Source organism: Schistocerca serialis, chromosome 1 (genome assembly GCF_023864345.2).
Source record: "Schistocerca serialis cubense isolate TAMUIC-IGC-003099 chromosome 1, iqSchSeri2.2, whole genome shotgun sequence".
Taxonomy (NCBI): Eukaryota; Metazoa; Arthropoda; class Insecta; order Orthoptera; family Acrididae; genus Schistocerca; species Schistocerca serialis.
Window position 1 is genome coordinate 1,168,528,493 of NC_064638.1, and position 23,598 is coordinate 1,168,552,090.

The 23,598-nt window shown below is 42.8% G+C and overlaps 1 protein-coding gene across 1 annotated transcript in view; it reads left to right on the forward strand.

Moving 5' to 3' along the window:
* LOC126456256 (nephrin-like) overlaps window positions 1-23,598 on the forward strand; it is a 168,691-nt gene that overhangs the window by 70,293 nt on the left and 74,800 nt on the right. Inside the window, exon 7 of the mRNA XM_050092011.1 lies at window positions 18,600-18,744. Coding sequence (XP_049947968.1) covers window positions 18,600-18,744 — 145 coding nt within the window. The remainder of the gene's footprint in view (window positions 1-18,599; window positions 18,745-23,598) is intronic.

Genomic DNA, 23,598 nt, shown 5'->3' on the forward strand with positions numbered 1-23,598 from the left:
GGAGTGGGATTCATACCATGTGGGACTGACGGAAGACATCGAAAAAGTTCAAATAAGGGCGGCTCGTTTTGTATTATCACGAATTAGCGGAGATAGTGCCACAGACATGATACGTGAATTGGAGTGGCAGTCATTAAAACAAAGATGTTTTTCGTTGGGGCGGTATCTTCTCATGAAATTTCAATCCCCAGTTTTCTCCTCCGACTGCGAAAATATTCTGTTTGCATCCACTTACATCGGCAGAAATGATCATCACGATAAAATAAGAGAAATCAGGGCTCGCACAGAAAAAGTTATGTGCTCATTTTCCCCGAGCGCCGTTCGATAGTGGAACAGTAGAGAGACAGCTTGAAGGTGATTCATTGAACCTTCTGTCAGGAATGTTACTGTCAATACCAAAGTAATAACGTAGATTTAGATGTAGAAGATTGCTATGTAATCATCGAATTTTATCTTTGATGTCCTTTGACCTTAAACGTTCCTTTTATTTTAGTCACTGCTTCTTCGATGTATAGATTGAACGGAGGGGCCAAAGGCTGTAGCCCTGTCTTACAAAATATTTAATGCCCGTCCTTCTGGGTAGTATTGTACCTCTTGGTTCCTCTAAATATTTTTTATGGCCCGTCTTGTCCTACAGCTTACTCCTACTTTTCTCAGACATTCGAAAATTTGGTACCGTCGAACTCTTTTCTAGGTCGACGAATCCTAACAATTTTTCCTTAGTCTTGATCTCAGTATCAAACGAAACGTCTGAACCTCCTCTCTGGTGCCTTAACCTTCCCGAAAGCCAAACTGGACGTCACCTAACACATCATCAATTCGCTTTTCCATTCTTCTGGGTATTATTGTTGTCAGCAACTTGGATTCATGGTCGTTAGGCTGAATATGTGATAATTCAGAGCATACAGGACACAAAATTTAGTAAACACAGTTACGGACAGCGCGGGATTAGCCGAGCGGTCTTAGGCGCTGCAGTCATGGACTGTGCGGCTGGTCCCGGCGGAGGTTCGAGTCCTCCCTCGGACATAGGTGTGTGTGTTTTTCCTTAGGATAATTTAGGTTAAGTAGTGTGTAAGCTTAGGGACTGATGACCTTAGCAGTTAAGTCCCATAAGATTTCACACTCATTTGAACATTTTGAACATACTCAACGCCCGACGCTAGAAGCATGGCTATACTGTTCACTCGATTACGCAGGATTGTACAGCTCTACATTCTACCCCGAATCAGGAAAAGGACTTCTTTGCAGAAAGAACTGCAGGGACCACATAGATAAAGTTGTGCGGAAGGCGAATATAAGACTGTGTTTTATTGGCAAAACACGACATGCAACAAATCTACGAAAGAGACTGCCAATACTACTCTTGTCCCCCACCTTGTGGAGTGTAGCTGTGTGGTAGGATTGACGGGAGATACTGAACAATTTCGAAAAAGGGTAGCTCTGTTGGTATTATCGCGAAAAGTGAGTGAAATTGTCACGGATGTGATAGTGGAGTTCGGTTGGAAAGCAGAATGACGACGTTTCTCATTGCAGGGAGATCTTTTCACGTAATTTCAATCTCCAACTTTCTCCTCGGAATGCGAAAATATTTTGTTCATTCCCACCTACATAGGGAGAAACGACCATCGTAATAGGATGAGAGAATTAGAAGCTCGCACAGAAAGATGTAGGTGTTAATTTTTCTCAAATACTATAATGTGAAAACAGTTCTGCGTACCCTCTGCCAAGAAATTAGGTGTGAACTCCGGAGTAGTCACGTAGATGTAGCTGTACTCGTAGATCAGAAACATTGTTGCTGCTACCACTGGATCAGCAACAGCGAACCAGATATTAATTCTTCTCTCAAAGGATATATGACAGTGAACTTATTATAAGACATTATACCACGGAAGGAACAAAAGAAAAAAGATTCAGCACTCACCTCTTCCGAACTTGCCCTGACCGATCAAAAAGATGGAGCGAGCCTTGCCACCAGTACGCACTAATCCTTCAGAGCAATAGGGAGACATTGAGGTTTTATTACCCCAGTTGTGTAAGATCGCCAACCACTACCTGACAATTTCAGCGACATCGGTGTCCTCCAAGCGTGTATTTTCTAAGTCAAGTAACAGACTATCAGCGAATCGATTGGATAAAATATTGATTTCGAGTGACTGTACGGAGGAAGAATGGGAAGTTTAGGTACGATTTAAATTGATTTCTTTTGATTATCAGCCAGCTGCTTCTCTGATAACGTGCTCTTTAATTTCATATTTCAATTTCCAAATTTTTGAACATTGCGATCTGTGATGTGAATAAAATCCTTGCTCGATTTACTGCTTTTCTTGGCCTATTAAAATGTGTGAAAATCTATTATTTCTCTCTGCCACAAACAGATTTTAAAAACAGTGCTAGAAAGACTGGAGCTGATAGATTGTATGTACTCTAATCTTTTAACTAAGGTAAGTATCGATAGCTCAAGGTATCGATACTGACCTTTCAGTACTATTATGATTTGGATACGTCTCTTACGATAATTTTCATGAGTAATGTATCGATAGTTAACGATATCTGTCGTGTCCGTAGCTGTTCAAATGTTCAAATGTGTATGAAATCTTATGGGACTTAACTGCTAAGGTCATCAGTCCCTAAGCTTACACACTACTTAACCTAAATTAACCTAAGGAAAAACACACACACACACACCCATGTCCGAGGGAGGACTCGAACCTCCGCCAGGACCAGCCGCACAGTCTGTGACTGCAGCGCCCAAGACCGCTCGGCTAATCCCGCGCGGCCGGGCGTTGAGTATTGTCCTCATGAAACTTAGCGATGCAGTCATGGAATATTTCGTACCAGAGTAGCTCTAAATTTAAACACAGATTGCTAGTGGGGTAAGCTGCTTTCATACTTGATCTAATCAAGTGAACAGTCCAGAATCTCACCATAGGTAATATTGTCAGTGTGTGTGCATGTAACTAGTGGTAAGTGCCAAAAACGTGTGACTAACAGTAGTGACGTGTGCGGTTTTCATGCGAGGTTAATGGCTTTCACGGACGGTTTGTGGAAATACGAAGTTGATGTCAATAACTACGGCTCAGATAAAGATCCTGTGCGCAAATGACCTTCTGCGGTGTTGCTAATCATGGAAATGTGAATAATTAATTAAGCAAGTAAACAACGTTAATTTGTGCCCCTTACCAATGTTCACGTGATTTACACCAGTGTGATGACAGAAATGTTAAGGGACGTCCTTAACATCACATACTGCTTATTGACATATTTGTACTCCATTATTTCAAAACGTGGTAATGCAAATCGTAGTATCATTACCTGTAACAATTTGGATCTTTTAAATGCATATTTTTAGAGGTTTCGCAGTTATGTATCGTTAATTCGCCCTGTAAATAAACACTGTCAAGTGAATTTTAACCCATGTCAGGCAAATTCAGTCTGCAAGTAAACAATGTTAAGTACCCTTTGACGTCTTTTAAAGCAAAAATTTTTGGATAGAGTTTAGAGTTTTAATACTATGTCGTAAATCCAGAAACATTTGAAAAAAAAACTGAATAAAAAAATCGTAATGGATGTATTTGAACTACCTTATTTATGACATTTTGTTGAAACTTTTGCTCTGTAATTTCTCCAAACAACCGCGTTGTCTCTTACCATTATTTATAGCTGACATCTTCAATTGTTATTATTGCAGCTGTATCTGACATTGTGTAATCAAAGTAGTTAGTTAGCTACGTGTTCCACTGATCAATCTCACGGCAACCGTTATGATGTGGAACGTGTCAAGCGAAAAACAAATGCACACATGAATTTTTAAAATTTTTTTTAAAGCTTAAATTTTTTATTACCTACCCCATTCCCTCAAATGGCATAAAATGCATATGTTATACCTATAGATTTATTTATTCCTACACAAGAATTCATCTATGGTATAAAAGGAGTTGTCAATGAGATATGATTTCAATTTATACATGAAAATATTGCTGCTGTCCGTTGGAAATTTCATTTCATCTGGCAAGTTTTGCAGCAGCGTATTTTACCCCTTTCTCTGCCAAAGATAGGTTAAGTAGAGGTCAGTGTAAATCTTTCTTTCTTCTCGTATTATAATCATGAATGTCACAGTTGTTTTTAAACTGGCCCATGTTGTTCAGAACAAATTTTGTTACTGCGTAAATGTACTATGAGGCTGTTGTAAGAATTCTTAACCTTTTAAAGAGATGCCTACAAGGTGTCCGACCATGAGCCACACTCATTTTTCTAACCACTTTCTTTTGAGCAGTGAATACTTTTTACCTAAGTGTTGAGTTACTCCAAAATATTGCTTGTTACCATTTCCCAGTACCCCATCTCTTGTTCCTCCCTTGGCCTACATTATTCCAAATTCACGTTTTCTACTTCAGCCTGAAGGGCACAAATCTTTCTCTTATGTTCAGCGATTTTTCTGTCCTTTCTACATAATCTACATTGTCATGGAAGAGCCTCATTATCTACCCCCGGTTCCTCGCCGCTACATTCGCCCCAATGAAACCATAACCTCCAGTCTTCACAGAACACCCCATCCTTCAGATTTCTACCGCAGCCACCACATTTGTCACATATGGTTTTATAGAAAAGTTTACACAAAAATTTACAGAAAATTTACACAAAAACAGAGAATAACTTGGCACACGATCACTGAAGTTTTGTAGCATGTACTAACACGTAATTAAAAGCTAATGTAAACAAACTATTCAACTTGCTTACGAAAGTTCTAATTAACTACGTAAACTCTGTATGACAGGCACAAATTAATTTAACTTTGAATTTTGAAGTCTAGTCAAAAAATAAAGATCTACCCTCGCCCGAAATTTGCGCCTAAAATGTAAACAAAACTAATGACTATACTGCTTCCCACGCCCGGGTTCCCGGGTTCGATTCCCGGCGGGGTCAGGGATTTTCTCTGCCCCGTGATGACTGGGTGTTGTGTGATGTCCTTAGGTTAGTTAGGTTTACGTAGTTCTAAGTTCTAGGGGACTGATGGCCATAGATGTTAAGTCCCATAGTGCTCAGAGCCATTTGAACCATTTGAAATGACTATACTCTTCGCACTTTGCGTTAGCAAAATTCCTACATGTTTTTGAACAACTTCTGATCCAGTGGAATTCAGCACCAAATTCAACAAAGCTGAACAATGATAATTATGATTTCAGAAACTCAGAGCAATTAGACGCCCCGTTGCACATTCATGTCAACGCACAAGTTCCACCATTTGTATGAGTGCCCGTCACCTATTACAGTGAAGATCGTCTAATTGGATTTGCAGGTCTAAAAGCTGCTTCCGTTGTTAATTATTTTGATATTGCTCACACACACATACACTCACGCATGACTTGATAAATAAGTCGTAAATTATAGTTCAGAAATACAATGAAGTGATTAACTACCAAGCAACAAAGATAGAGGACAATGTGTACGGTTGTAGAATTTGTAAATACCATTTCGAAATATTTGACACCCAGTGTAAATACACGCAGTTATTATAAGTTCTATCATTCTCGCTTCAGCTCACATGTAGGTGATAAAAACCGTGTTGCCATTTGCCATATGCGTGTATCAACGCCCTTCACGCATTTCAATAAAGCTGCTGTAATTCCATTTGCCACTCCGTTACTCGCCGATCAATGGATTCAGTAAGAAGCACACATCACAGTCTTCATATGTCAGCTCAGTCATCTATCATCTCTGGTAGTCATTTTCGCACTTCGTCGTGTTGTGGCACAAGAAGTAACGTAGGAAGACAATTTGCGTATATGGATGATGTCGAAGAACAGGCACAGGACAGGAACGATCATTCGAAGCAAAAAAGAGTTATAAAGATGAGCTCTAAAATGCATACCTTAAGAGCTATAATCACTTGTTCATCTTCGCTAATGTGAAACATGTCTTCATCTTCATCTACATCTACGTGATTACTCTGCTATTCACAATAAAGTGCCTGACAGAGGATTCAATGAACTACCTTCATGCTGTCTCTCTACTGTTCCACTGTCGAACGGCGCGCGGGGAAAATGAGCACTTAACTTTTTCTGTGCGAGCTCTGATTTCTCTTATTTTATCGTGATGATCATTTCTGCCAATGTAAGTGGATGCAAACAGAATATTTTCGCAGTCGGAGGAGAAAACTGGGGATTAAAATTTCATGAGAAGATACCGCCCCAACGAAAAACATCTTTGTTTTAATGACTGCCACTCCAATTCACGTATCATGTCTGTGGCACTATCTCCCATATTCTGCGATAATATAGAACGAGCTGCCCTTCTTTGAACTTTTTCGATGTCATCCGTCAGTCCCACCTGTTGTGGATCCCGCACCGCACAGCACTACCCCAGGACAGGGCGGACAAGCGTGGTGTATGCAGTCTCTTTAGTAGAAATGTTGCACCTTCTAAGTGTTCTGCCAATGAATCGCAGTTTTTCGTTTGCTCTACTCACAACATTATCTACGTGATCGTTCCAATTTAGGTTATTTGTAATTGTAATCCCTAAGTATTTACACTACTGGCCATTAAAATTGCTACACCACGAAGATGATGTGCTACAGACGCGAAATTTAACCGACAGGAAGAAGATGCTGCGATATGTAAATGATTAGCTTTCCAAAGCATTCACATAAGGTTGTCGCCGGCGGCGACACCTACAACGTGCTGACATGAGGAAAGTTTCCAACCGATTTCTCATATACAAACAGCAGTTAACCGGCGCTGTCTGGTGAAACGTTGTTGTGATGCCTCGTGTAAGGAGGAGAAATGCGTACCATCACGTTTCCGACTTTGATAAAGGTCGGATTGTAGCCTATCGCGATTGCGGTTTATCGTATCGCGACATTGCTGCTCGCGTTGGTCGAGATCCAATGACTGTCAGCAGAATATGGAATCTGTGGGTTCAGGAGGGTAATACGGAACTTTGTGCTGGATCTCAACGGCCTCATATCACTAGCAGTCGAGATGACAGGCATTTTATCCGCATGGCTGTAACGGATCGTGCAGCCACGTCTCGATCCCTGAGTCAACAGATGGGGACGTTTGCAAAACAACAACCATCTGCTCGTAAATGTTAACGCTTGCAATGCAAAACCGGTGTTGGGGAAGGGGAGGGGGGGGCCAAGGGAGGACCCAAATTTTCAGAATGTTGAAATGTAGTCAGTTACTTCATATTTTAAAATTCTGAAAAAATATTCATCACTTTAATGACTTATTCTACCAAATTCCGTATATGTTTTAAATTTTTCAGTTAACACAAAAATTTAAGTCTAGGGAGTGAATGTCACCTTCCCAATGAATGTCGTATTCAGTATTTTCAAGTTCAGGACCTTATTTTTGCGTTTTATCTCGTAAGTAAAAGTCAAAGACGTTCCTGAAAGTGCTTTGCATTGCTGAGTGTGTGCTAAAAGTATGTCTTTAAAAAGGGTGTTGTTGATGTAGCTCAAGAATAAGTAGCGAATTTTGCTTTTTCCATTTTTTTTTGGTTGGACGTATAGCAACGCCCCCCCCCCCCCCCCCTTTTAATGCATATCATGAAAAACGCGCTAATGGATGCAAGGTCGGCGCAGCAGTATTCTAGAAAAGAGGACAGACAAGCGTAGTGTAGGCAGTCTCCTTAGTAGATGTGTTACATTCTCTAAGTGTCCTGCCAATAAAACGCAGCCTTTGGTTAGTCTTCCCCACAACATTTTCTGTGTGTTCCTTCCTATTTAAGTTGTTCGTAATTGTAATACCCAGGTATTACACTGGCCGTACACCACTGGTGATCGTCGAGTGGACACTGAATAGTGCACGGTACATCCAAACCGTCATCGAACCCATCGTTCTACCATTCCTAGACCGGCAAGGGAACTTGCTGTTCCAACAGGACAATGCACGTCCGCATGTATCCCGTGCCACCCAACGTGCTCTAGAAGGTGTAAGTCAACTACCCTGGCCAGCAAGATCTCCGGATCTGTCCCCCGTTGAGCATGTTTGGGACTGGATGAAGCGTCGTCTCACGCGGTCTGCACGTCCAGCACGAACGCTGGTCCAACTGAGGCGCCAGGTGGAAATGGCATGGCAAGCCCTTCCACAGGACTACATCCAGCATCTCTACGATCGTCTCCATGGGAGAATAGCAGCCTGCATTGCTGCGAAAGGTGGATATACACTGTACTAGTGTCGACATTGTGCATGCCCTGTTGCCTGTGTCTATGTGCCTGTGGTTCTGTCAGTGTGATCATGTGATGTATCTGACCCCAGGAATGTGTCAATAAAGTTTCCCCTTCCTGGGACAATGAATTCACGGTGTTCTTATTTCAATTTCCAGGAGTGTAGATAAGGAACAGCAAAGGGCGTATAACACTACCTTGGGGAACGCCGGCAATCACTACTGTTTTTCCCATTGAAGGTGATCGCACTCCTTTGGAGTGCTGCGCGACTCAATTTTTGCTCTTGTGTACAGATTGTGAAGACCAGGGATTGTTCAAAACAATTCTACCAAATTGAAACATGATCTGGAGCTGGAAAGGGTATTTATGTTTTGTCATTGCGTAGATCACATAACTAATGAGGAAGTATTGAATAGGATTGGGGAGAAGAGAAGTTTGTGGCACAACTTGACTAGAAGAAGGGATCGGTTGGTAGGACATGTTCTGAGACATCGAGGGATCACCAATTTAGTATTGGAGGGCTGCGTGGAGGGTAAAAATCGTAGAGGGAGACCAAGAGATGAATACACTAAGCAGATTCAGAAGGATGTAGGTTGCGGTAGGTACTGGGAGATGAAGAGGTTTGTACAGGATAGAGTAGCATGGAGAGCTGCATCAAACCAGTCTCAGGACTGAAGACCACAACAACAACTTCCTTTGGCGCGATGATGCGTGGATAAAACGGCAGACTCCGTTGTAACCCAGCAGTTCGGCAGCATGCTTATGGCAACTGTGTACTTTTCTTGAGCACGTTACAAATGTACGATGGGTCACGCGAGGTAGCCGTGCCATCAAGGGCGCCTTGTTAATGTTCGCGGCTCCCCCAATTGGAGGTTCGAGTCCTCCTTCGGGCATGGCTGTGTGTTTTGTCCTTAGCGTAAGTTAGTTTAAGTTAGATTAAGTAGTGTGTAAGCTTAGGGACCGATGACCTCAGCGATTTGGTCCCTTACAACTTATCACTAATTTCTAAATTTCCAAATGTACGTTCAGAAATTTCGACAGTAAGTGAGCTTGGCAACTGCTCCAGAACCTGAGGGTTAGGCAACCCCTTCGACATTCCTTGGGTGGGTTTTTCTGAAAACAGGAGGACTGAAAGAGCATAAGTACCCTTTGCCGCTTCGAATCACGCTCAGATATCGCTGAATGGTTTTGAACATGCCCTTAGTGGTCCCAACGTGTACACGAGAGCAAAAATTGCGGTCGCGCTGCACTCCAAACGGATACGGTCACTTTCAGTGCGGGTACAGCCATACAATGTCCTTAGAGAAGGGCTGAAACGTCAGGGGTTGTCAGGAGTGTGAAAGGTTGTCAAGAATGTATTCCTGCTGTTCAACGCACTGCGAACAAATGTGTCGAAATTGACGCCGCAAGAGAAGGTGTAGTTTCACTGATGCCTTTATGTCACCCCTGAGGCCTTTTTTTGTCAATTGTGAGCGGTGCTGTGTCTGAAATCTTTTCCTTGGCCACCCGAAAGGAAACTGCGTGATTTGAACGCTGGGCCACGCGGTTTTGACCTCCATCGCAGAGGCATTGTAACGTAGCAAATTGTTACGAGTTGTCACCTTGCACTGAAAGCGTAGCGTAGCTTGCCGTGGAGCCGGGAGGAGAGCAGATGTCTGGTTCTCTCGCTGGCACAGCTGACGCTGGCTACTAGGCCGAGCGTGCCTTGTATCAAATGTTCAAATGGCTCCGTGCACTATGGGACCTACTGCTGTGGTCATCAGCCCCCCAGAACTTAGAACTACTTAAACCTAACTAACCTAAGGACACCACACACATCCATGCCCGAGACAGGATTCGAACCTGCGACCGTAGCGGTCACGCGGTTCCAGACTGTAGCGCCTAGAACCGCTCGGCCACTCCGGCCGCGTGCCTTGTACATGACTAAGGCTACGCGCAGTATGTTACACATACTCTCTATGAATCTGAAGAAGAGCTATTAAATATTAATCAGTCTTATTCATACTATTTATACCAAATTCTATAGATAGCGCAACCATACTGTTAAAATTCCAAATGAATAACTTCAATACTCTTGGAGGTATACAGTTTTACCTAAAACACATAATGACCGTGCTGGCGTTGTGAAACTGAGCTGCCGGCCGCTGTGGCCGAGGTGTTCTGGACGTTTCACTCCGGAACCTCGCTGCTGCTACGGTCGCATGTTCCAATCCTGCCTCGGGCATGGATGCATGTGTTGTCCTTAGGTTAGTTAGATTTCAGTAGTTCTAAGTTCTAGGGGACTGATGACCTCAGATGTTCAGTCCCTTGTCCTTAGACCCATTTTCACCATCTGAAACTGAGTTGAGGACTGTAATGTATTCATCTGTGGTATCAACTGAAACTACACCCAGGAGGATAGGTTCACATAAGCAAATTATCTGCCATTTTCTTTTGTTTCAATATCACAGATTTCTGGCGTAATTAAAAGTACTTAGGGAAATCAGTATTCCATCACGTTTTGACTGCGTGCGAGTGTTTTGCAGACGAGTGAATATGGGACATACGTAAAGTGAGAATGTAATATTTTATTAAAACTATCTAAATGTATGTGTGAGAAAGTTGTTGTGCAGTAGGGAAACTCGTGACGAATGTCCCAGCGAGCTTGATTTTGTAAAAGGCAGCAGAAGGGACGTTGACTATTAAATCTATTAGTAATTTATTTTGTGGAGAGGAATCGTGTTTTGCTGCCATTAGATTTTATTTACTTTCAGAATTACGAGATTTCAAATCTAAACTACTTTTGGTAATCTGATCGGCTGCCATTAGAAACACCGCAAGTATAAAAGTGCTCGAGATGATCTGACTGGCTGCTTAACGTACTGTCCAATAGGATTTCAGCGCCGGCCACTGTGGCCGAGCGGTTCTAGGCACTTCAGTGTAATAACCGCACGACCGCTACGGTCGCAGGTTCGTATCCTGCCTCGGGCATGGATGTGTGTTGATGTCCTTAGGTTAGTTAGGATTAAGTAGTTCTAACTTCTAGGGGACTGATGATCTCAGATGTTAAGTCTCATAGTGCTCAGTGCCATATGAACCATTTTTCGGATTTCAGCATTTCCCGCGCGTTTGAGTTGGGCTTTGTGCCTCAGATCTGTGAGTCGACATAGTCGCTCACGGAGTCATCTTCTTGTAAACACCTACGTTAAACGGCGCTGATCAAGTATGTAGCAAAATGAAGAAATTCACGCATTTTGATTGGTTCTCGTGTTGTTGATGAAAAAGAATCGCAGTGTTTAGTATTTTGTGAAAGTTTGAGTTTTCTGAGTGATTTATTTTAAGAGATATATGCGTGTGAACATTTCATGTCGTCCATAAAACTCCACGTGGCTTGTTTCTTGCAGATAACGGTACATTATGTCCAGCATTTCTTTACGAGAATCGTACTCAACCACTGAATGTGTTAACTCGCAATTAGCCGTGGGTCACTGACGGTTCAGGACCTTCAAAAAGATCATATCGTTCTAAATATTTCTGGCTGCTTTCGGGTGTGAATTTGTAAAAGCGACAGCCAGTAACATTGCGTAATTGATGTTGGGATATTGAATACGGACTTGATAGACATTTTACTCTTTTAGAGACGATAAATCAATTTAACGGAATTTTTTTTTCAAACGAGGCATGCAAGAACCCCGAACGCTGGATAGTTTAATTAACTTTCAGCTACTGCCCATGGACTGCAGCTATATAGCCTTTACGTAGTAGGGAATTAGTCGATTTTTCGTCAACGCTGCTGTCTTCGGCTAAACCAGTCTCTACCATCGCAGACTGAAGAGACAGACAACCTGAAATCTATCCAGGTAGGTGGACTGATCATTTAAAAGACAGTGAGAGACCAACCCGCCCCGCCACAACACCAAAAGAAGGGATGAAATGTGGGTAAGAGGGCCTGTGACGAGAATCTCATCGGGCGACACGACCACGGTGGGAAGAATTGTGGTGCAATGAGATATCGTTAGCCGATACGATGGCATTAACGCACCTTACACCCCGCAAAAACTTCCGAGCTGTGGCCTTTCTTTCGTATGCTGCCGAGCCCGGCTATGGCGACCATGGTTTTGTATCATAACAGAGAGTAATTGCAGGCACCTTTGAGCCAAATTTCAAACTTAAATGAGCGATTCAGTGGCATTTTACAGGGTGGTTTGCAATAAGTGATCTTTTAATTCTGTTTCACAGCTTATTTACAGGGCGACAATTATTGAACTGTATGAAATATAATCGTCATAACTTCTGAACGATTTGCGTCAGGACGTTCAAACTGCACAGGTGGCCGCGGGGCATGATGGGGATTCGTACGGGCTGTATGGTTTGGTTTAGTGACGAATACCTCTATCATTTGGATGGGTTGATCAGTAAGCAAAATTGGCGCATTCGGGGGAGAGAGAATTCGCATTTCACGATCGAGAAGTCTCTTCACCGACAACGGCTAACTGTGTGGTGTGCAATGACCAGTCACTGAATAATCGGTGCGATATTCCTTGATGACCCGGTGACTACCGAATGGTATGTGAAGGTTTTGGAAAATGATTTCATCCCCATTACCCTAGGTGACCCTGAGTTCGACAAGATGTAGTTCATGCAAGACGAAGCACGACCCCATCGAAGCAGGAGAGTTTTTGATGTCGTGGAGGAGCACTCTGGGGACCGCATTCTGGCTCTGGGGCACCCAGAGGCCACTGGCATTGGCCTCGATTACCCGCCATATTTTCCGCATGTGAACACGTGCGACTCCTTTTTGTGGGGCTATATTAAAGACAAGGTGTCCAGCAATAACCCCAAAACCATTGCTGAGCTGATTCAGGCGGTCATCGACAGCGTCGATTTTCCGACACTTCAGCGGGTCATGGAGAATTTTGCTATTCGTCTGCGCCACATCACCACCAAGGACGCATGTATATCGAACATGTCATCACGTAAATCCGAACATAGTGACGAAGTGATGTTTACATGTTGAATAAAGTGTGTGCACGCGGTAGTTTGTAACTAATTTGCATTTTTCTTCATATAGTTCAGTAATTGTCAGTCTGTAAGAAGCTGGTAGCCTGCGATGAAAACCTTGCTTTTAAGTGCCACCCAGTCTGGGTGCCTTGCCACGGTTCGCGCGGCTCCCCCCGTCGGAGGTTCGAGTCCTGCCTCGGGCATGAGTGTGTGTGTTGTCCTTAGCGGAAGTTAGTTTAAGTTAGATTAAGTAGTGTGTACGCCTAGGAGCCGGTGACCTCAGCAGTTTGGTCCCACAGGAGCTCACCACCTACCACTTGCTTTGTAGTGCAGTTTAATGTGTTCATTAACGTTAATGCTAATGATGCATACATATCCTGAACTGACTGTTTGCACATCATTTCGGTAAGAGAATCGTTTAAGTGATGGAACATGTGACTAAATACACTGAAGTGACAAAGAAACTGGTATAGGCATGCGTATTCAAATACAGAGATATGTAAACAGGCAGAATACGGCGCTGCGGTCGGCAACGCCTATATAAGACAAGTGTCTGGCGCAGTTGTTAGATCGGTTACTGCTGCTACAATGGGAGGTCATCAAGATTTAAGTGAGTTTGAACGTGGTGTTATACTTGGCAGAAGAGCGATGGGACACAGCATCTCCGAGGTAGCGATGAAGTGGGGATTTTGTCATACAACCATTTCCCGAGTGTACCATGAATATCAGGAATCTGGTAAAACATCAAATCTCCGACATCAGTTTCAATTCTGGGCCATCAACAAGTGTCAGCGTGCGAACCACTCAACGAAATATCATCGATATGGATTTTTGGAGCCGAAGGCCCACTCGTGTACCTTTGATGAGTGCACGAGACAGAGCTTTACGCCTCGCCTGGGGGCCCGTCAATACCGACATTGGACCGTTGATGACTGGAAACATGTTGTCTGGTTGGACGAGTCTCGTTTCAAACTGTATTGAGTGGGTGGACGTGTATGGGTATGGAGACAACCTCATGAATCCGTGGATGCTGCACGTCAGCAGGGGACTGTTGAAGATGCTCAAAGCTCTGTAATGATGTGCGGCATATCCTGATCTGACTCCTTCCACATCATTTCGGTAAGAGAATCGTTTAAATGATCTATGGAACATGTAACTAAATACACTGAAGCGGCAAATAAACTGTTATAGGCATGAGTACTCCAAGGCAGAGATATATAAACAGGCAAGATAGGCAGAACATGGCGGCGCGGTCGTTATATAAGACGACAAGTGACTGGCACAGTTGTTAGATCGGTTACTTCTGCTACAATGGCAGGTTATCAAGATTTAAGTGAGTTTGAAGGGATATGGAACCCCTAAAATGTAAGTGTTGCCGGGTGAAAGTCTTTCGATTTGACGCCACTTCGGCGACTTGCACGTCGATGGGGATGAAAATGATGATGAGTAGGACAACTCAACACCCAGTCCCTGAGCGGAGAAAATCTCTGACGCAGCCAGGAATCGAACCCGGGTCCTTAGAACGGACATTCTGTCGCGATGACCACTCAGCTACCGGGGGCGGACATGGGACCCCTCATACGTCTAGATACGACTCTGACAGGTGACACGTATGTAAGCACCCTGTCTAAGCACCTGCATCCTTTCACGTCCATTGTGCATTCCGACGGATTTCGGCAATTCCAGCAGGGCAACGTGACACCCCACTCGTCCAGAATTGGTACAGAGTGGCAAAAGGAACACTCTTCTGAGTTTAAACACTCCCGCTGGCCACCAAACTCCACAGACATGTACATTATTGAGCGTATCTGGGATGCCTTGCAACGTGCTGTTCAGAAGAGATCTCCAGCCCCTCGTACTCTTAGGATTTATGGACAGCCCTGCGCTACTTCAGATCTTTGTCGAGTCCATGTTACGTCGTGTTGCGGCACTTCTGCGTGCTCACGGGAGCCGTCCGCATTAGGCAAGTGTACCAGTTTCTTTGGCTGTTCAGTGTAATTAACCTCCAAGATGCTACTCCAGGCGGGTGTAAAAATATATGTGCGCAACGGAAAATAATAAACGCTAAAATGAAGATTTGGCCCCGTCTGATTACTCCCTGAAGCAGATCTTAGGATCTCTTAATGGACTTTAACATATAAATTACAACCTAAACATAAATGAATTATTAAGGCAGCTAATACTACTAAATGATAAACGTTGTTTCTGCTTATATATTCATTGTATGTTACAAAACCTTTATGTTACAAAGTTTACATTTCCTGAGTAAAATTACTAATCAGTTGCTCAACTCTGCCCCTCATTACGACTGCGCGATCTAATATCAATAACGCGAGATGAGTGACATCATCTACGTTCCAAACACTAGAAGACACTACTTTCAAAGATGATCTACGATGGTGTGGAACCTCAGTGGAAATAAACTAACGTGATCACAGCTGTTTAACTTTTATAGCCCTAATAAGCCGAAGCAATTTGCGATATCACGTATGTACTGCGTCCGGTGTGTCGAAGTGATGGTTCTCGTACTCGTCTGCGACGATGGAAGAACTCCAGCCACAAATAAACTCTTTCAAATGCTAGGACGGCAGAAGGCGGTCCTCTGAATAATATAATCTAATACACTCTGTGTTATACAGACAAGAAACGCGAACTCCCAGCCACAAGGACGGAGTTCAGATAACGCCACAACGTAAGTATACTACTGCTGCTACTACTACTACGTGATCAGGCCCAGCGGACCGCACGCATCTACAAGTTTCCTCCTCCACTGTGTTCTGTCCATTGCTGCTATCCGCCATCCGTTCACATCTATTGACACTTGGTTTAAATCTTCATGGAGTCCATCCCTCGAACACTTCTTGGGTCTCCCTGGCGGTCTCTTTCCTGTAGGTGTGAAATCCGGGAGCTTCAGAGGCCATCTGTGATCCTCCATCGGGACCACATGGCCGACCCACTGCATTCGTTTGGATTTCACAGTTCCTGCTATGTTGAGCTGCTGGTATAGTTCCTCAAGCTCTTGGTTGTATCTGATCCTCCATTGCCCTGTATCAGCATCCAGAATAGGACCGAAGATCTTCCGAAGCACTTTTCTCTCATAAACAATGACCGAAGCGTATAGTATAGGCAGAGGAAGTGCTCTCATTACTGAACGTTGAGTACTCAATGACGACTTCCAGCCCGGAGGTGAAGTCCAGAATCGTACAGGTTCGCAACAGTGCAGTGCCTAACTGTTCTAACTACAAACGCTACTGAGAGCAAAGACAGCAAGTCCGTCAGTACCAACACAGCTGACATCGAGTGACCGTCACACACGGGCGCTCGCAACGGAAGACCACTTCTCTTCACTGCTGGCCTGCCAGCAAGGCTCGGCTCCCCACCCTCGTAATTCCGAAAACGAATTATATTCCCGAAACCACGGAATATTCTCCCTCTCTATAGATTCTTCCGAGCGCCGACCAAACATATTTTAGTCTTTCGTCGTCCTGCACAGGAAGTTTGCGAGGAAAAACCTATACTCGTACAATGGTACGCTTCTGAGTAAAAATCCTTGAAAATAACCCAGCCTGCGTGGTTTCTGAGATGACACGTCCTCGTTTCTCTCAGCTGCGTCCAAGATTTTCGTAGTTTCCGAAGTACAATCCTTCCCGTCTGGCTACAATACCATCTAGTCGCGACTCTATTGTGTCTTCGCACTCAGATGTCCAGACTGTCCGCCTTGGCACTTCCTGTGTGGAGCTGAACCACCACACCCGTGTGGGCCTTCCACCCAGGGCTTGAGTTCCGCCTGCCGTTTCATTTCCACTGTCGTTCCCACCTCTTCTAGTATAGGCAATCATTCATTGCGCCGTTTTGATAATAAAGACACCCCTTTATATTCATATATACGATGTACAACCTATCACCTGATACCTAATTCTGTTCACGGCAAAGTATGTGGATAGGTGCCTGTAAGGTGCGAAATTATAGCCACCTTACAAACTGACTAGCAAAGGCTTTTCAACAGAAAATGCTGTATATGCTTTCACTGATCAAATATTAAATGCTCTGAATAACCGGACATCACCCATTGGTATTTTCTGTGATCTCTCAAAGGCCTTTGATCGTGTAAATCATGGAATTCTTTTAGATTAGCTAAATCATTATGGTTTGAGTGGGGCAGTGCACAAATACTTAACTGGAAGAATGCAGAAAGTTAAAATAAGTGGTTCATGTAATTTTAAAACAACGGCTGATTCCTCAAACTGGGGGGCTATCAAGTATGGGGTAACACAGGGTTCGGTCTTAGGTCCTTTACTGCTCTTGATATACATTAATGACATACCATTCCACATTGATGAAGATGCAAAGTTAGTTCTTTTTGCTGATGATACAAGTATAGTAATAACATCCAAAAACCAAGAACTAAGTGATGTAATTGTAAATGATGTTTTTCACAAAATTATTAAGTGGTTCTCAGCAAACGGACTCTCTTTAAATTTTGATAAAACACAGTATATACAGTTCTGTACAGTAAATGGCACAACTCCAGTAATAAATATAGACTTTGAACAGAAGTCTGTAGCTAAGGTAGAATTTTCAAAATTTTTAGGTGTGTCCATTGATGAGAGGTTTAACTGGAAGCAACACATTGATGGTCTGCTGAAACGTCTGAGTTCAGCTACGTATGCTATTAGGGTTATTGCAAATTTTGATGATAAGAATCTCAGTAAATTAGCTTACTATGCCTACTTTCATTCACTGCTTTCGTATGGCATCATATTCTGGGGTAATTCATCGTTGAGTAGAATAGTATTCATTGCTCAAAAACGTGTAATCAGAATAATTGCTGGAGCCCACCCACGGTCATCCTGCAGACATCTATTTAAGGATCTAGGGATCCTCACAGTAACCTCACAGTATATATATATATATATATATATATATATATATATATATATATTCACTTATGAAATTTGTTGTTAATAATCCAACCCAGTTCAAAAGTAATAGCAGTGTGCATAGCTATAACACCAGGAGAAAGGATGATCTTCACTATGCAGGGTTAAATCTGACTTTGGCACAGAAAGGGGTAAATTATGCTGCCACAAAAGTCCTTGGTCACCTACCAAACAGCATCAAAAGCCTGACAGATAGCCAACTAACATTTAAAAATAAATTAAAAGAATTTCTAGGTGATAACTCCTTCTACTCATTGGCTGAACTTTTAGATATAAATTAAGGGAAAAAACAACAACAACAACTTAAACATTAGTGTCATGCAATATTTTGTGTAATGTAATATCTTGTACAGACATCTTTTATTAACCTGACACGTTCCACATCATTACGAAGTGTCGTATTCATGATCTATGGAACAAGTATTAATCTAATCTAATCTGCTGTTACATGATCGAGGCAAGGTAGGAGACACGGTGAGCACGTCGCACGCCTGCCTTTGTGCGTGTTGCAGGAGCGGTCGGGCGGCAACGTGTCCCTGAGCGAGCTGACTCTGCGCGCCGGCCCGGAGGACGACGGGGGGCAGGTGGCGTGCCGCGCGCACAACCCCCGGCTGCCCGCCGCCAGGCTCGAGGACGCCCGCACCCTCTCCGTGCTGTGTGAGTCGCAGGAGCGCGTGGCGCTATATGTCGTTCATTACGAGAATAAACCTGTTTAAGGGGGGTAGGACGTCAAACAGGCCGACTTGGAGCAGGAGGGGCACCACAGGACATTTTATTTTCTACTGTCTATACTTTTACAAATAAATTCATAAAACTTTGTCAGCATGACCAGGAAGGATTCAGAATTCACACTCATAGCAGTGGAAGTGCAAAAACATAACAAAATAATTTTTTTTAGGTATGAAACTTCATCATTTTTCACTTACTGTTGGCTGCATTTGTTGCTATAGGTACATTTTTCTTCACGAGGAAGAGAAATTCTTTCATGAATTTTGCACAGCATACAAACCATACTTACAGGTGTATGAAACTGTACAATTCTCCAAATCTATGAAAAACTGTGGTAAAAATTGAGAGAATTAACTGCAAAATTTGATTTTTTTCTGAGTATAAAGTTTAAATAGTAACAGCTCATTCATTTTTTCATAAATTAAATATGTTCTAGAGTTTCAGACACCTGTAAGTATGGTGTGTATGCTGTGCAGTCTCTCTTACTTATGAAGAAAAGTGTACCTATAGCAACAAATGCAGCCAATAGTAAGTGAAAAAAGGATGAAATTTCACATGTAAAAAAAATATTTTGTCTTGTTTTTGAACTTCCGCTGCTACGAGTGTGAATCCTGAATCCTTCCTGGTCCTGCTGACAAAGTTTTATGAATTTACTGGTAAAAGTATAGACAGTGGATATCAAAATGTCCTCTGGTGCCTCTCCTGCTCCTACCCTTCTTAAACAAACACAAACGCGATGACTGGCCAGCAGCCGTAGTACATGTCAGCTGGGTTTGTTTATGCTCTTGGAAGTACGTCCTACTTATGCATAAGACATCCCTAAGTTACTGTACATGGAAGTTTAAGCTATTCTAATACAGGGGTTGCCAAGATATTAGCTCGCGGGTCGTGTCCAGGTACGAACGTCAAAGCGCTCAGCCTCGCTGCACACTTCCCCCACCACCGCGGCACACTGTTTGAGGCAAGGAGGGGGAAGAGGAGACAATTGTTAACGCGCCGCATTTAAATGGAAGTGCAGTCGCACTGCGTACGACTTGTTTTTTATAATTCACAAAACAACATACGCCATAAACAGAACAAATTTTCAGTATCATTTAATAATTTTTTCTATGCTGAAGTCTTAATGTAATTCTTACTCCGTGCAAACTGCCAACATACGGTAGACGCAAAAAATTGCACTCAAGATGCCGCGTAATCGTGATTTATTTAGTTTCACAATCGAAAGGTCTTTCTCAAAAATATGTGTATCGAAATATTGCACCACTTTTGCTACCTTATTATGGAGGCTTGGAAACACAACCTGAGGGGAGCAATGGAGGCGTCCTGGACAGTTTTAACGTATGTATAAGGATTTCTCATTAAAACGGGAACCTTGTAGGTAGTTCCAGAATGAGATTTTCACCCTGCAGCCGAGTGTGCGCTGATATGAAACTTCCTGGAAGATTAAAACTGTGTGCTGGACTGAGACTCGAACTCAGGACCTTTGCCTTTCGGGGGCAAGTGCTCTACCATCTGAGCTACCGCAATATACTTTCTTTCAGCAGTGCTGGTTCTGAAAGGTTCGTAGGAGAGCTTCTGTAAAGTTTGGAAGGTAGGAGACGAGGTACTGGCAGAAATGAAGCTGCGAGGACGGTGCGTGAGTTGTGCTTGGGTAGCTCAGATGGTAGACCACTTGCCTACAAAAGGCAAAGGCCCGACTTCGAGTCTTGCTCCGGCAGACAGTTTCAATCTGCCACGAAGTTTTGTAGGTAGTTACTTACATCTGCACGTGCGCAGGGGTGCTTTCCACTGAAGCAGCAAACGGTCTCGAAAACGCTTCGCCAATAGATGTAAGATTTACCATGTCCTCAAAAAGTTAAGGAAACTATCTCTGAAGGCGACAATTAATTCTTCAAACCTCGTGTTTCCTTTAATGGCAGTGAGCATAGGAAACTAGACAGTGTTTGTCAAAATGTGTCCCTCTACAAGGCGATTTTCTTTTTAAATGCTTCCCCATCAAATCAGGAATAAGCTACCTTGCAATGTCTTACTGTAGGTAGTGTGCAGTCAAGTTCACTTAAAATGCGAAGTCTGCATTGCATTTCGGAAGTTCTACTTTTCGTACCTGCACTCCTTTTTCCTTCATAAATTCGACGTAGTGAGTTTTAAATCAAAAAATCGTTCCAGGCATGCCCCTTGACTTGACCTACATACTTCGCTGTAAAGCATGAAGTCTCCCTATTCGTCGTTCAATTCCATTCAAAAGTTTTTCACTAACAATGGAAGAATACAAGTGACTTCAGAATTTTACTATTCTTACCAACTATTTCTTCAAGTGCTCCAGGCTTGCAAATATAGCACTAACCGCTTTTTGATGTACAGAACAATGAATCCTGTCTGTCGATCTTTGTAATTTTCGTTGTCAACTAAATCTTTAAATTCTTTCTGTGTGGTACTGTAATATCGTTCCATAGCAAATATGCAGTTCCTGTCACTTACGCGAATTCAGAACTGTCATCCCTTTCTTCTATCATTCCCACTAATTTTATAGGATTGCGATGATAGAGCGCTAGACTACCTCTTTTTGTGCAAGCAGCCACTCGACCTGTGAAGGTCCTTCATATCACAAACAAATATCAAAAGGTAAACAGCGCTGACGCCGCGATTTTGCCGAACTCAGAGAGTCGTGCCGACCGAACTGCACCGCAATGTTAAATCAAATGTTGCACTGTTCCAGGTGAAATTTGGCATGCCGTGGCCAACACTGTTCTAATGTATTAATAGCCATCGACGTTTTTCTTAATCATCTTTTAACTACATAATTTTTATTTCAGAAATCGTGTACAGTCACAGGCTCTGTACTGTTGTGACCTGATTGTTGTTCCGGTAATACATAGGGTGAAAATGGTTGACGCTGTTTCTTGCTCCGTAGTAAAACACTGGAAAGGAACAGCATTTAAAAAGTAGCGAGAAACAGGTTGTTCTTCCTCCCCCCTCCCTCTTACCATAACCTCCTACCCCTCTCCCTTTCCACCTCCATATCCACTTCTTCCATTTCCATCTGGCCAACAGCCCTTTACGCCTTCCACCTGCCTCATGCATCTCCCCCACCCTCCACTCTCTTTGTTCATTTCTCCTCCACCTTGGTCCTTCCATCGTTTCATCTATCCATCTCAACTTGTCCCTAGCCATGCTCACAGGCACATTTAGCCCCTGCAATACATTTCTCTAGAGCTGACTGATACTGCTCCCAAAACCCACCTGTCAAGTGGGACAGGCTACACATCAGTGGCCTCAAAATCATTTACTTGCCCATGATGTACAGGCCGCCATGCAAAGCATGTCGGTAAAATAGGCCGCTAATACCCCAGATCACGTAAGAAACAGATTGCCCGATCGCTTGGTCTAGCAGGCAACCCTTGTCAGGGAACGGCCACCAGGCGGCAACAGCGTCACACCCTTACTTGTGGCACCAACCACTAGATGGCACACCGTTCTGTGAAATATGTGGCAACGTCGTCTGAAGGCAAGCAGCTTTCCACCATTTGGCGTCTGTGAAGTACAGCTGTTTCTGACATACCGGTGGTAGTGGATCGAGTCGTCATGCAGAGGGCCTGCGAGTATATCAATTGTGGAAGGAGTAGACGGACAAATCCTGAACTAAAAATGTTCAGATTTCCCGTCAAAGATAAAGAAAGGTTACAGGTGTGGATTTTAAATTCAGGTAAATCAATAAATTAGTTACGAGTAAGAATTAATAAAAAGCTCTAAGCATTCGATCCTATCTATATTTGCCGATCTTATATTCTGATATAACGTGGGAGCCCTTCCTGTACAAGAATCATATCATACAATTTTTAAATGAAATCTTTGCTGCAATTTGGACTTTTTTAAACTGTTTATTCACTTAACTATCGTAATTTTGGCTGTAGAGGCATTTTTGTGTGCATTGTTAAAACTGAAACCAATATAAGATATGGATAACAAAATGCAAAGCATAGTGTGGTAACATTTCGTAAACAATTTAAGAAGCATTACCTTACGAGACCTTTCCGTTGGTACTTGAAAATGGCTGTAGAGCCGAAATCGCAACAGTGAAATAAATGAATAATAGCCGTCATCTAACTGCTAGGTCATCGGTCCCTCTAAATCCTGGTATATACTAGAGCGAACGAAGTGAACGAGTGAAAAACCTCGTTTACACTGCTGCAAACGAGTATTCATAGATAATTCGCCAATGTTCACTGCCATTCGTTTATACTTGTGAACAAGCGTTTATACTGGAATGAAGGGAGGAGAATAGAAAAGAACGAGCATAACATGCAAACTATAGACACTGCCTATTTTAATTTTTTTTATCTGTGTGCTAATAATGCTCACACAGCTTTCACTCGAAAACAACACTACTTATAGTAAAAGGTCTGCGCAAGTGCGGATATCCCCAATAATAACTGTGTTGCAGATAAAAGCGTACGTCTGTTGCGAATATGTGCGGGTTGTCTTTAAACTGTACAAAGTAAATTTTTAATATAATAATGGTTTGCCGTCTGTGGCTCTTTAAAGTTGACACCGCCAAAATATGCTCGAAAAACAAGCGTTTGCAGCCCCCTTTCAACAACAATCCAAAATTCATCGTTTTGTGTCTCTCTTATATCATTTGCGATAAGTTACATGCAAAGTAAAAGAATTTAAATTTGAAATGACTATCACTGAAATATGTCCAGCCTTAATTCGCATCATAACCGAGTGCTGATTTTGAAAACTTTATAGTGTCAACCTGCACGTGGATATCTTTTTTACCAC